Source organism: Cetorhinus maximus, chromosome 5 (assembly GCF_964194155.1).
Source record: "Cetorhinus maximus chromosome 5, sCetMax3.hap1.1, whole genome shotgun sequence".
NCBI classification, from domain to species: domain Eukaryota; kingdom Metazoa; phylum Chordata; class Chondrichthyes; order Lamniformes; family Cetorhinidae; genus Cetorhinus; species Cetorhinus maximus.
The window spans coordinates 87,103,928-87,118,423 of NC_135883.1; the positions used below are offsets into that span (position 1 = coordinate 87,103,928).

Consider the following 14,496-nt stretch of genomic DNA (forward strand, 5'->3'; position numbering starts at 1 on the left):
ATCTCTCGTATGATATTTCACTTGGCAGGCGCATGCAAAAGTCAGAAGCGCGCCGACCAATAAGAATGAGGGCAATTAAGCCCATTAAGGGCGCAACTGTCTCTGATTTTTCGTGGCCTGTCCAACCATGTGGTTGGTGGTAGGGCAAATCGGCCAGGCGGCCTTTACATGTTTCGTCAAACCTCATCCAAGGGCGAGATGAAATCTCCGTTACGAAATAAAATTAAAATAAATTTCTGTGGGCAGCATTTTTATGAGTTATATTTTCAGGCACTTGATTGTAATGCACGGACAATGTTTTGCAGCTTTTAAACCTTTATTTCATCATTTGAATGTCTGCAGCTCCCTGAGGCAGATGTCTGTCTTCAGGGAGTTCTCTCGCAGGGCTCAGCCATGCCTGTGGTGATATCATTGCCCACCCTCTTCCCGTTCCATCCCTGCAGCGCTGAGCTCTTTTCAGCGTGTGTTTCACGTTGGCTGGCCGTTAATTGGTCGGGGCCGATCACGGTCAGCGGTCAGTTTCCTGGCCGCTCCTGGACCCGTCGATCGTGCGCCCGGCAAAGGTAAAATTCAAGCCCATGTTTTCATGTGCGGAGGGAGAAGACGTGTGAAGAACATGCATCAATTTCAATACAGTGACATCACACACAAGCAAAGTAATCATGCCATCAGGTTGTGAATTTGTAAACAAATGAAAGGAAAGTTTGCAACCTACTTGTTCATGAAGTGATTTATCTTTAAGATTGCAAGCCAGCCTCAGAGCACTTTGAATTGAAATGTCATGATGCCGAGAAAAGGCATGAGCAGTTGATTAGCTTTATTGGAAACACTGTGGAATGGTAACAAACATAATATAAAATTTACATTTTAATATTATTTACAACAAAGATCATTGGTGATTTATGAATTCTTTTCTTCTTTGGCTTCCTCTTAGGCAGTCCCTTGGGGTCGAAGATGACTTGCTTCCACACTAATAATAAGTTCTCAGGTGACTGAAGAATCCAATGCATGACTTACAGTCTCTGTCACAAGTGGGGCAAACGGTGGTAGGAGGAATGAGTGGGCGGGGTGCCCGGGCTGCCACGCACTCCTTTTGCTGTCGACCCTTAGCTTCAGCTAGCTCTTGGCGATGAGACCCAAGGTGTTCAGCTCCTTCCCGGATGATTTCCCTTCTCTTCAGGCAGTTTGGGCCAGGGATTCCCAGATGTCGGTGAGGATGTTGCACTTTTTCAAGGAGAATTTGCGGGTGCCCTTGAAGTGTTTCCTCTGCCTTCCTGGGGCTCACTTGCCATGTCAAAGCTCTGAGTCTCGTGTCAGGCATGCAGACGATGTGACCTGCCCAGTGAAGCTGATTGAGCGTGGTCAATGCTTTGATGCTGGGGATGTTAGCTTGAGTGGAAACACTGACGTTGATGCACCTATCCTGCCAATGGGTTGATAGGATCTTGTGCAGGCAGTGTTGGTGGTAGTTCTCCAGGGTTTTGAGGTGCCTGCTGTACATAGTTCACATCTCTGAGCTATATAGGAGGCTGGGTATCACTATTGCGCTGTAGACCATGAGCTTGGTGCTGGGTTTAAGGTCCTGCTCCTCAAACACTCTCTTTCTCAAGTGGCCGAAGGTTGTGCTGGCACACTGAAGGTGGTGTTGAACCTCATCATCGATGTCTGTCCTTGTTGATAGTAGGCTCCCAAGTTATGGAAAGTGGTCCATGTTGTCCAAGGCCTCGTCATGGATTTTGATAACCAGGGGGCAGTGTGGTGTGGAGGGGACAGTTTGGTAGAGGACCATTGCCTTACAGATGTTTAGTGTAAGGCCCTTGCTCTCATACACCTCGGTGAAGGCATTGACGATGGCTTGGAGCTCGGCCTCCGAGCGCGCAGATGCAAGCATCGTCTGCATACTGTAGTTCAATGACAGAGGATAGGATGACCTTGGATCTGGCCTGCAGGCAGCGGAGGTTGAACAGGTTCCTGCTTGTTCTGTAGTTTAGCTTCACTCCAGCGGGGAGCTTGCTGAGGGTGAGATGGAGCATTGAGGCTAGGAAGATCGAGAAGAGCCTCAGTGCGATGATACATTCTTGCTTGACCCCGGTCTGAACATGGATTGGGTCTGTGGTGGATCAGTTGGTCAGGATCATGGCTTGCATGTCTTTGTGAAGCTGGCAAAGGATGGTGACAAACTTTTGGGGGCAGCTGAAATGGAGGAGAATGCTTCATAATGCTTCGCGGTTGACAGTGTCGAAGGCTTTCGTGAGGTCAAACAAAGTCATGTACAAGGGTTGGTGCTTTTCCCTGCATTTCTGTTGCAGTTGCCGCATGGTGAACATCATGTCCGTTGTGCCTCTTAGCGGGCGGAATCCACATTGCGATTCTGGGAGGAGCTCTTCAGCCACAGGGAGAAGGTGCTTGAGGATTCCTGTGATGATCGCCAGCAGGGATATTCCTCTATAGTTACCGCAGTCGGACTCATCACCTTTCTTGAAGATGGTCACGATTACAGCATCTCTGAGATCTCCTGGCATGCTCTCCTCCTTCTAGACAATGGAGATGAGGTCATACATTCGCGCCAAGTGTGTTTCTCCGCCATGCTTTAGTGCTTTGAAGGGGATTCCATCTACTCCTGATGCCTTGTCGATCTTTGACAATTGAATGGGCTTTTTTACCTCGTGCTGGGTTGGTGATTGTGCTGAGATGGTGGCAGGTAGCATGCTGCAGGATGGAGTTGAGGACACTCGTGTTGAAGACAGAGTCTCTGTTAAGAAGATCTTCAAAGCACTCCTTCCAGTAGGCGCTGACTGCTTCTCTGTCCTTGATGAGCACCTCTCCATTCTTGGCCAGCAGTGCAGTGGGGCCTTGAGTGCTTGGGCCATAGGTGGTCTTGACTGCGCTAAAGAAACCTCACACATCATGGTTGTTGGCTAACTGTTGGATCTCCTGCACTTTCTCCACCCACAATCTGTTTTTCAGGTCGCGGGTTTTTTGCTGGACCGCAGTCTTCAGCCATCTATAGAGCTGCTTTCTTGCTCTCGAACTGGGTTTCTGTTTCAGGTTCAGAAATGCCTTGTGCTTGCGGCTTATCAGCTTCTGGATCTCCTGATCATTCTCATCAAACCGGTCTTGGTGTTTCCTGGTTGAGTGACCAAGTGCCTCTTCACAAGTGCTGATGATGGAGGCCTTGAGGGCAGATCAGGCTCTATGAACACACTGTGTCTCTGGGCCACTGGGAGTCACCAGGTTGGCAGTGAGGCAATGGCTGAATAGGTCTCTCTTATCAGGGTCCTTGAGTGCCTCTGTGTTGATTTTCCTGCAGCATTGTTTATGTTGCCATCATTGCTTTTAGGCTACGTTGATGTTGATGAGAGAGCAAAGTAGGTGGTGGTCCGTCCAGCAGTTGTCAGCTCCTGTCATGGTGTGGGTGATATGCACGTCCTTGCAATCCCTCACTCGGACAATGACGTAGTTGAACAGGTGCCAGTGCTTGGAGCGAGGGTGTTGCCATGAGGCCTTGTACTTGTCTCTGAAGGAACAAGGTGTTGGTAATGACAAGGCCATTTCTAAGCATTTTTTCAGGAGCAGGATACCATTGGTGTTGGATTTTCCTACCCCCGTGCTGCTGATTACATCTCCACAGAGCCCTTGTCCTGGCGCCAGTCTCCCCTGTTCTGGAAAACCAATTCAACGGTCCAGGAGCTGCTGAATTGGTTTTCTGGAACAGGGGAGCCCGGCACTGGAACAAGGGCGAAGAGCCGGACATGAGTTGCAGAAGATCCCTCTGGTGGAACGTTGCGCACAGACGAGGCAGTGCCTGAAACATTACCACCTGCATAGGCTGCTCTGCTGCTTTCGATATATTCCATGTTATTTAAGGTGAAGAATGGAAGAACAGTATAATAGAAGAATGCTTTTCACTCCCCATTCTGTGCTCATATATAAACTAGTAATGAGCGCTGAATAGAATTCAGGTGAACTCAAATGTTGAGTTCATCTTTGGCTCTGAAGGATTGGAGGTGTCAGCTGTGGCTCAGTTCATAGCACCCTCGCCTTTGACTCAGAGGGTTGTGGGTTCATGTCCCACTCCCGGAAACCAAGACCTGTGATTGTACTTGAAAGAGTTGCAATCTGTGACTGTTGATAACTCGAAAGAATTTTTTTTTTTGGCTCTGAAGGATACAAGACCTATGTCTTCTGATCTCAGCAATTATATTATGAGCCATGCATTTTATGAAAATTCAAGAAGAGATGGAACCATGGCTCTGTTGATCAGGTTAAGTTGCCTCTTAAATTTGCATAACAGAGACGATTAAAAAGGAATGGTTAGAACATCCATTATTTTAGTATAAAAGCAATACACTGCAGATGCTGGAAATCTGAAACAAAAACAGAAAATGCTGGATAAACTCAGCAGGTCTGACAGCATCTGTGGAGAGGGAAAAACAAAGTTAACGTTTCGAGTCTGTATGACCCTTCTTCAGAGGCCTGAAGAAGGGTCATATGGACTTGAAACGTTAACATTTGCATTATCCAGCTTGTGAGTTTGAACTTATTCATTTTAGCTGATGGTTGTGTTTATAAGTAAATAAATTTCTTTTTCATGTTTTTGCTGTTTTCAAAAATATCCTGACTCAAGAATATTTACATCAAGCCAGGGTTGACATTAGATTACTTTGGTTCGGAAATATCATTTAGCAGGAACCTCTATTCACCCAACAATTTTGAATTTTACTACTTAATTAAGGTTTGACTCGAAACTTGGCATTGCCTGGTTTCTATTATTACAAAGGTTGTATTTGCTGAGAAAAAGTTGTTGACACTAAAATTCAACTGAAGAGTAACAATCAATGGAAAAACATATTGGATATATTTTTCCCATAAACTGTTCAAATATTAGAGAGATGATTTGATTTCTAAAAGCAGAAATGGTAAACATGAAAGATCCAGGTCTAATCAGTGTAAAGCTGCCTTAAATTAGTGTGAGCATCTAAACTGAATAGAACTTTAATTTGAAATCACACTTTCTTGGGGTTCATTTGCACTACAATTGTAACATCAGTACCAGGTGGTTTTACCTACAGTATAAATGTAGCCTCATATTGGTGAATGGAGGTAAGACTTTTCTGTAGGAGGGTCTCTCACTCATTTGTACTCAGAGTCAATTTGCGGTTTTACACTGCTTTATGTTCCATAAGTTTAGTATAGGTGCAAAAAGGTTTTGTCTTTGCATTGTTGCTAAACATATATAGGGGCCTTCTCCGGACCTCATTTAATTTTGCTGACCTGGCTTCAGCCTTGCTTCCTTTGAGCAGCTCTCGCTCAATGTCTATGGGTGCTATCCCATCCTTTTGGGCCTCTGGACCTCCTCCAGCTTTCTGCCCTTCTGCAGATTTCCGCTGCCTGGTCTTGGCCAACTCGTTCCCAAGGAGGGAATCGATTCGTGCTACTAATAGCTTAGGGATAATTCCTACTGTACTCGGGTCTGAAACAAGGTCACACTCTAGGTAGACCTTATAGAGGGGTGCAAAGACAGATTCTCCTCCCACTCCACTGATCAGGGCTTTAGCCTTCAGGGAGGACTCAGGGGTAGGCTTAAGTTTCCCTCCAGCATTCAGGACTGGGTGGCCCCTGTGTCCCAGAGAAGTATCACAGACTTCCTCATATTTTGGGACAGGTAGGTGGACACTGTTCCTGAATGGTCAAAACTTTGGAAGCTCTCTGGGAGTTTGTCTGGCTCAGACACACAGAGTGCCATACCCTCAGAAGGGTAAGTTTCTGTAGCGAGCGGTTCTGCCTGCTCTGCTGCATTACCCATTGGGGCGTCGTTTAGGGGACTACTCACGTGAAGCCCTACTAGGCTTGCCTCACAATCTCCAGCATTCAGGTATGGAATAGCTCATTTTGTTGCTAGTCAGGGCAAAGCTTTGTCCATTTAAAAAAACTGAAAATAATAATTTTATAAAGTAGCCAGGTTGACATAAATATATATATATATATTTATATGTCTTCTGGCTGGGCAGTAAACAAAGACTTGTTGGTATAAGGGTAAATCTACTGATTCTAATGGGTGTGGCTGATCTCAGACTCAGTGATGGATGGTGAAGTTTTTTCTGTGCCTCATCCTCCCTTTTGAACATGGCTGCCTGCTGGGAATGCAGGATTAGTGAATCTATACCAAAATTGCTTTTTGAGTATCTCTTCAACCATGAAATGTTTTCCATTGACTATGATTATAAGCCAGGAATTACAGATAGTTAGTTATACTATACCCTACTGTACTAGGGTCACATTTCCCATAATAAAAACACTCAGCAGGTCAGGCAGCAGCTGTGGAGAGAGAAACAGAGTTAACGGTCCAGGTTGATGACCTTCTACATGTATTGAAGAAAGATAGAAGTATAATAGGTTTTGAGCCAGTGGAAGGGAGGGTGTAGGGGCAGGAGGAACAAAAGGGAAGGTCTGTGATAGGGTGGAGGGAAAGAGAGATTAAATGACAAAATGTTTCATTGTACAAAAACAAGAGAGTGGTAATAGGTGTAGTAAATAAACAAAAGGTATATCCAATGAGGTGTGAATGGCTGCATAGAATGCAACAGGAAGGAATAAAGAAAGAAATGAGACAAGACTGAACCAGCAAAATAAACATAGAACAAGATGGAAGTAGAGGTTATGATCTAAAATTGCTGAACTCAGTGTTGAGTCCAGAAATCTGTAGAGTGCTGTGTCAAAAGATGAGGCACTGTTCCTCGAGCTTGCGTTGAGCTTCATTGGAACACTATAGCAGGCCAAAGACAAAAAGGTCAGAGTGGGAGCAAGGTGGAGAATGAAAATGACAAGCGACAGGAAGCTCAGGTCATAATTGTGCACTGAACGGAGGTATTCCACAAAGGGGTCACCCAGCCTGTGTTTGTTCTCCCCTATGTAGAGGAGACCACATTGGGGCAGTGAATACAGTATACTAAATTAAAAGAACCACAAGTAAATCGCTATTTCACTTGGAAGGCATGTTTGGGGCCTTTGACGATGAGAAGGATTGAGATAAAAGGGCAGGTGTTACATCTCCTATGATTGCTTGGAAAGATGTCATAGGAAAGGGAGGGGGTGAGGTAGGTGACTGAGGACTGGACCAGGGTGTCATGGAGGGAATGGACTCTTTGGAATGCTGAAAGAGGGGGACAGAGGAAGATGTGTTTGGTGATTGCATCATTCTGGAGGTGGTGGAAATGCCAGAGGATGATCCATTAATCACGAAGGCTGGTGGGGTGGAAGGTGAGGATCAGGGGAACCCTACGATGATTCTGGGAGGGACGGGGTGAGAATAGGAGTGTGTGAAATAGATCAGACATGATGGAGGGCTGTGTCAACCATGTCAGGTTGAATCCTGCATTGCCAAAAAAGGAGGACATGTCAGAAGCGCTGGTCTAGAAGTTTGCATCATCCGAATAAATGTGGAGACGGAGAAACTGGGATAATAGGATCCTTATAGGAAGCAGGGTATGAGATGTGTAGTCAAGGTAGCTGTGAGAGTCTGTGGGCTTATATTGAATATTGGTTAATAGCCTCTCTCCAGAAATGGAGACACAGAAGTCCAGGAAGGGAAGAGTCAGAGATGGACCAGGTGAAGATGAGAGAAGGGTGGAAATTGGAAACGAAGTCAGTGAAATTTTCGAGTTCATGATAAGAGCAGGAAGCGGCACCAAAACCATCATCAGTGAACTGGAAAAAGAGTTGAGGGAAGAGGCCTGAGTGGGTCTGGAATAGGGATTGTTCCACAACTCACACCAAAAGGCAGGCATAGCTAGGACCCATGTGAGTACCCATAGCAACACTTTCTATTTGGAGAAAGTGACTGGAGTTGAAGGAGAAGTTTGTTCAATATGCAAACAAGTTCAGCCAGGCAGAAGAGGGTAGTGCTTAATATGGTCTGCATTGGGCCTCCATTCATGGAAGAAGCAGAGAGGTCACAGATCATCCTGGTAGGGGATGGAGGTGCACGGGGATTGGGCTCCATGGTGAAAGGGAAACGGTTAGGGCCAGGAAACTGGAAATTGTTGAAGTGACGTAAGGTATCAGAAAAACTATGGATGTAGGTAGGAAGAGACTGGACAAGGGGAGAAAAATTAGAGTTGAGATAGGAAGAAATAAGTTCAGTGGGGCAGGACAGGCTGAAATAATGGGTCAACCAGAGCAGTCTTGTTTATGGACTTTGGGAGGGAGGTAGAAGTGTGCTGTTCAGCGATGGGGATCTACAAGGTTGGAGGCTGTGGAGTGAAAATCTCAGAGGAAATGAGGTCAGTGATAGCTCTGGGTACAATGGCTTGATGTTCACTGGTGAGGTCTTGCTCCAGGGCAGGTAGGAGGAAATGTCAGCGAGTTGGCTTTTGACCTCTGCTGGGTGGACATTAGTAGGTCAGACAACAACAGTGGTTTTTGCATGTTTGACACTTTTAAGGTTCCTTTGAGTAATATTGCTTTGAAGCATTTATTGTGAAAACAACTCAAGAATTGGGAGAATTGGTATGACTTTACCATTGCATTTAAGTTTTCTTTAGCAACCCCTAAAGAGAGCTTTGCCAAAAGTGCATGTTGGGAATTTGGGTGCCTTCCGTCTTACCCTACTCCTCAGTTTTCTTCCCATCAAAATAAATGGACAGAAATTCAAGGCAGCATGTGACAAGATCCTCGATCATTCACAAAGCTTTGTAGCAGGACTGTTAAAGGTGAAAATTAGCCCTTGGACTCAGTACCCCGGAAATAATGAGGCAATGAACTATGATTCCTGCTCTTGACTTTCTTGTTGCAAAGTGCATATGTGGCAATTGCGCAAGAACACAATTGCTCTACAATGTGATGCTACACATCGTCAAACAGCTGGTTGATAGTCACCGTCTAGGCTCACTCGTGAAGAATGGCTATTTAATGAAAATATTGAGGGAACTAATACCTACTGATCTGTACCATAACATGACTATATACCTTCTGGACCAGAAAAGACAAAATTAGAAACATTTTCTTTGTAAAAGCTCTTCGAAAATTTGACTAGATGTATCATCAAAAAATGAAACTTTATTTTTGTTAAAAACTGGGGGTAAAATTTCTGCAGGTGTTAGGAACATAGGAACAGGCTAGGCCATTTAGTCATTCAAGCCTGTTTCCCCATTCAATTCAGTGCTGATGATGGTGTTCCCTGATCTCCCTCTGTAACTTTGTCGGAGTATTGACAGAAGCCTCAGAGAAATGTCACAAACACTTGATAACACCACTCCTTTTGAAGTTGCAGCAGAAAATTGGAATGACTCCTGCAAAAATTCCAGGCTGTGCTGGCATTACATGCTGCAGCACCTTGTGCTGAATGTTCTAATATTGTATGCCTATAAACCAGGCTATTTGTTTTTGCTGTTCTCATAAAGGCTATACTTTTTACAAATTGTATTGATGTTCATCAAGAGTGAAAAAATCTAAAATGTTATTTTCATTTTATAGAAAAAGTAAAGATACGAAAACCTGCTGCTGCTGAAAAAGGTAGAGAACCTGTAGATAAAAGCAAAAAACTGCAGATGCTGGAAATCCAAAACAAAAATAAAAATACCTGGAAAAACTCAGCAGGTCTGACAGCATCTGCGGAGAGGAACACAGATAATGTTTTGAGTCCGTATGACTCTTCAACATTCTGTTGAGGAGTCATACGGACTCAAAACGTTATCTGTGTTCCTCTCCGCAGATGCTGCCAGACCTGCTGAGTTTTTCCAGGTATTTTTATTTTTGTTTTAGAGAACCTGTACATTTGATATGTTAATATTTTTCGTGTTCATGGGATATGAGCATCACTGACAAGGCCAGCATTTATTGCCCATCCCTAATTGCCCTTGAGAAGGTGGTGGTGAGCCACCTTCCTAAATTATTGCAGCCTGTGTGGTGTAAGGACATTCACAGTGCAGTTAGGATTTTGACACAGGAATGATGAAGGCACGATAATATATTTCCAAGTCAAGATGGTTTGTGACTTGTTGAGGAATTGCAGGTGGTGGTGTTCTTGTGCGTGTTTTGTCCTTGTCTTTCGAGATAATAGGGATCACGGGTTTGTGGGGTGCTGTTAAACAAGCCTTGGCAAAGTTGCTGCAGTGCATCTTGTAGATGGTACTTACTGCAGCCATGATGTGCCAGTGGTAGAGGGCGTGAATGTTAAAAATGGTGGATGGGTGCTGATGAAGCAGTTGCTTTGTCCTGGATGGTGTCAAACTGTGAATGTTGAAGCTGTGAATGCTATTTAATTTAAATTTTACACATGAATATGTGCTGGCATACATCTGTAAGGAATACATGTGTAGTTTAACTCTGTGAGGAGCACGTGTATAGTATACTTCTGAAAGGAGTATAGGTACAAGTTTTAAGGTTGTTATTATATTTTCTCTACCTGATAGTGGCATCATTATAACAATGTGGTTATTCAGTTGTGTCAAATTGCTACAGAAAAGTTGAAAAAGAATGAAATTGGACTGGCTACCCGGCATTGACCGAGGCACCTACCCATTTGCTGTAGTGTGACCTTGTCACCTATTTGCAATAGAGTCGATCTCCTAAGTGGAAACATTAGGGTTATTTACAATGCAGCAGCAGCAACTACACGTGTGATTTCAACTGCATCTCTATCTCTACACTGACTGTGGAGGTAGCCCACGCTGCTAACACATTGGTTTACATGTGATCTTACATCACAGGACTATTCTTAAAGGTACAGTCCAACATTTAACAAAACCATAATTACTATATTCCTCCCCCTTCAAATTTGCTGCACATATTGTATTTACAAGTATATTTATCTCGACATTATTATATTTATACAGATCATGAACTTAAGTTCAGTCCTTTAGGTGGTTTCCTGATTCATGTGGAACGTCGCAACTCCACAACTTCAGATTCTTTTTCAGGAACCACATTCTCTGGAACTGCATGAACTTCAGGTACCTCGGTGGGCACTTGCAGTTCAGTGTCTTCCACTCTGACAGAGACATCAGACATGTCCGTCCTTGGTTGAGCATCTTCAGCAGGAAACATTAGTTCACTAATGGTTACAGGTGGAACCATATCTTGTTGTGGTAAGTCTCTTTTCCTTAAATGGTCCACATGCTTATGGATGATCCGGCCTTCCACTTCCACATGGTATGATAATGGTCCGTTCACTTAACTTACTTTACCCGGTAACCACTTCGGTCCTCCGCCGAAATTCTTCACATATACTGCTTCTCCAAAAGTAAATTGTTTCTCACATCTATGCAAGTTGTGTGTAGCTTTTTGGTTTCCTTGACTCTTTCCCACCTTCCCCTCCAAATTTGGAAATATTAGGCTCATTCTTGTCCTCATCAACAATTCTGCAAGTGTTGTTCCTGCCTTGTGGGGTGTCCTTCTGTAGTGAAAAAGAAAACGTGCAAGCTTGGTCTCCAATAAATCACCTGTTAACTTCTTCATGCCCACCTTAAAAGTTTGAACTGCCCTTTCCACCAGTCCATTTGATGACGGATGGTATGGTGCAGCCTTCACATGGGTGACACCATTGAGGCTGATAAATTGTTGGAACTCAGCACTCGTGAATGCAGAGCCGTTATCGGATATGACTACTTCTGGTAGTCCATGGATGGTGAAGCTTTGGCGTAGTTTCTCTATTGTAGTGCCTGGTGTTAGTGACTTCACTGCATCTAACCACTTAGAATTGTCATCTATAATTAGTAGAAACATGGTTCCAAGGAAGGGTCCACATGGTGTGTGTAACCGTACCCAGGGTCTACCAGGCCATTCCCAAGGGTACAATGAAGTTGCCAGTGACAACTTTTGCAGCTGCTAACATTGCACACAATGCTTTACCACATTTTCAATATCGCCATCCATCCCCAGCCTCCATAGGTAGCTGCGCGCAATGGTCTTCATTCAAGGGATCCCTGGATAGGGACTGTGTAGTTCGATTAAAAGTGGCTCCCGTTCCCTTTGGAGGAATATTACCCGTGCACCCAACAATAGCATGCCATCTTGACTGCTCATCTTGTGCCTTCAGTTGAGGAACGGTTTCATTTCATCAAAGACTGGCTCCTGGGACAAGCCATGTAGCACTTGGTCTCACAATTGAGATAGGACTGGATCCCAACTCGTCCAGTCTCAGATCTGTCAGGCACGTACTGGTGGGGAATCTAGAAAATTTAACAGTAAATGGGTTCCTGTGGAACTGGGATGTGTTCGTCATTCTCTTGTAAGGGCAAGTGACTCAGGGCATCGGCATTTGCAATGTGAATGCCAGGCCTATTCACAAAGGTGTATTCATAAGCCACCAAAATTAGGGCCCATCGTTGTATTCTTGCTAAGGCTATGGCTGGTATAGCCTTTTCCCCACTAAACAAACCCAACAGTGGTTTGTGGTCTGATACAATCGTGAAATGCCAGTGTGCACATATTGGTGAATTTTTTTTACACCAGAAATGATTGACAGACTTCCCTTTTCAATCTGAGAATGTCCTTTTACAGCTGTGGTAAGCTTCCTGGACACATAGCCTATTGGCCTCTGTGTCCCGTCGTCCATTCTATGAGATAGTACGGCTCCCACTCCATAGGTAGACGCATCACATGTTAGCACCAAGTCTTTCGTCTGGTCATAATACACTAACAGAATGGATGAGTGTAACAGCTGTTTCACTTTCATGAAAGCTTCTTTTTGTGGTGCCTCCTGAGACCAACGTTGGTTCTTTCTTAGCAGTAAATGCAGAGAGGCCAGAACTGTAGATAAATTTGGTAAAAATCACCCATACTAATTTATCGTTCCTAAAAATGATTTAAGTTCAGAGGCGTCCTTGGGTGCAGGTGCCTCTCTTATTGCTTTAACCTTCTCTTTAACCGGGTGTAACCCCAGAGAATCTACCCAGTGGCCCAAATAGGTTAATTCCTTTGCTTGAGAAGTGCAATTTTCCTTTTTCAGTCGCACTCCTGCTTGTAAAGAGCATTTTAAAATGTTCCTTTAAATATTTAAACGTTCCTTTAAATGTTCCTTTAAAATGTGCCAAATGTTCCTTTTCGGCGAATCCAGGTTTCAGCACATCGTCTAAGTAGACTCCAAACTGGGGTAGCCCCTGCAGTAAGCTTTCCATTATTCTCTGAAAGATGGCACAGGCTGAGGAAACACTGAAAGGCAAACGTATATTGGTACAATCCTTTATGGGTATTAATTGTGATGAATTCCCGGGAGGCGTCATCCATTGCTAATTGCTGATATGCGTGATTCATATCAAGCTTTGTATACGTTGTCCCTCCTGCTAGCTTGGCACATAGGTCTTCAATGTTTGGAATTGGGTATCTATCCAATTTGGTTGCTCTGTTGACTGTTAGTTTATAGTCCCCACAAATTTGGATGCTTTGGTCTGGTTTAAGGACAGGGACTATGGGTGCTGCCTCCTCTGAGAACTGAACTGCTTTTATGACACCCAGCCTCTCTAGCCGGTTCAGCTCAGCATCAACCTTCTCTCTCAGGCCGTATGGCACCGGTCTTGCTTTCATGAAGTGACGGGTTGCTTCGGGATCCATGTAAATCTTGGCCTGGATTTTTCCCATTTCGTCTTTGAAGATGGTGGCATACTTTTTAAGCAGCTCTGGTAGCCCACTTGCTCTCAACTGGAAGATTGTGGACCAGTTTAATTAATCTCCTTTAACAAATCTTGCCCATGAAGACTTGCCCCTTCACCTATTACCACCATCATGGAAAGCTTTGCTGATTGGGTTCTACAATGGACAGCTACTCTGGTGATACCTTTTACTTGGATTTTTTCACCTGTGTATGTTTTCAACTTGGCAGATGTTTGTTCTAAATTTAATTGATGTTCACCATTATTTAAATATCTGAAAGTGTGTTCTCCAATTACAGTTGTGGAAGCTTTCATGTCTACTTCCATTTTTACTGGTTTACCATTCACTTCTACTGTGACAAATATTGGCTCTGTCTTCCCAACTTTGATGTTACACAATGAATAAATGTCAGAATTTGTTGTTTCAGGATCTTCTACACTGTAAATTTCATTGGGCTTCTTCTTTTGCTTACAAGCCTGTTTAAATCTCTCTTAGCGCTGTCTCATTATATGTCCACTTCTGTGACAAAAGTAAAATTCTACTTTTCTAAACTGCCAATCGCTAAAAGACTGATTGTTTCTACATCAATTAAAGTTGTTCTTTGATTTAGCTGCTAAATTATTTATTTTTATTTTTCGGTCGGCGGGGCCTGTTTCCCACTTCGTGGCGGAGTCTCGCTTTTTTGCTCCACTTTCGGCTAATTGTTTCCACCTGATTTGGAGTGCAGTGCCATTTTGCACCCCTTGTATTGCTTGTGAGTCTCTTACAGCGCTTTCCATGGCTGGTGCTATTTCTAACGCCTTCTTAAAATCCAGATTCACTTCAGCCAGCAATCTTCTCTGAATAGCGCCTTCTTTCACACCTCATACTAAATGATCTCTGAGCATGTTGTTCAGAGCCTCACTG

The 14,496-nt window shown here is 44.0% G+C and overlaps 1 protein-coding gene across 1 annotated transcript in view; it reads left to right on the top strand.

Moving 5' to 3' along the window:
- The window catches only part of trdn (triadin), a 565,816-nt gene that overhangs the window by 362,960 nt on the left and 188,360 nt on the right, over positions 1-14,496 (top strand). The window contains exon 21 of the mRNA XM_078542852.1: positions 9,475-9,513. Within this exon, the coding sequence (XP_078398978.1) occupies positions 9,475-9,513 (39 nt within the window). The remainder of the gene's footprint in view (positions 1-9,474; positions 9,514-14,496) is intronic.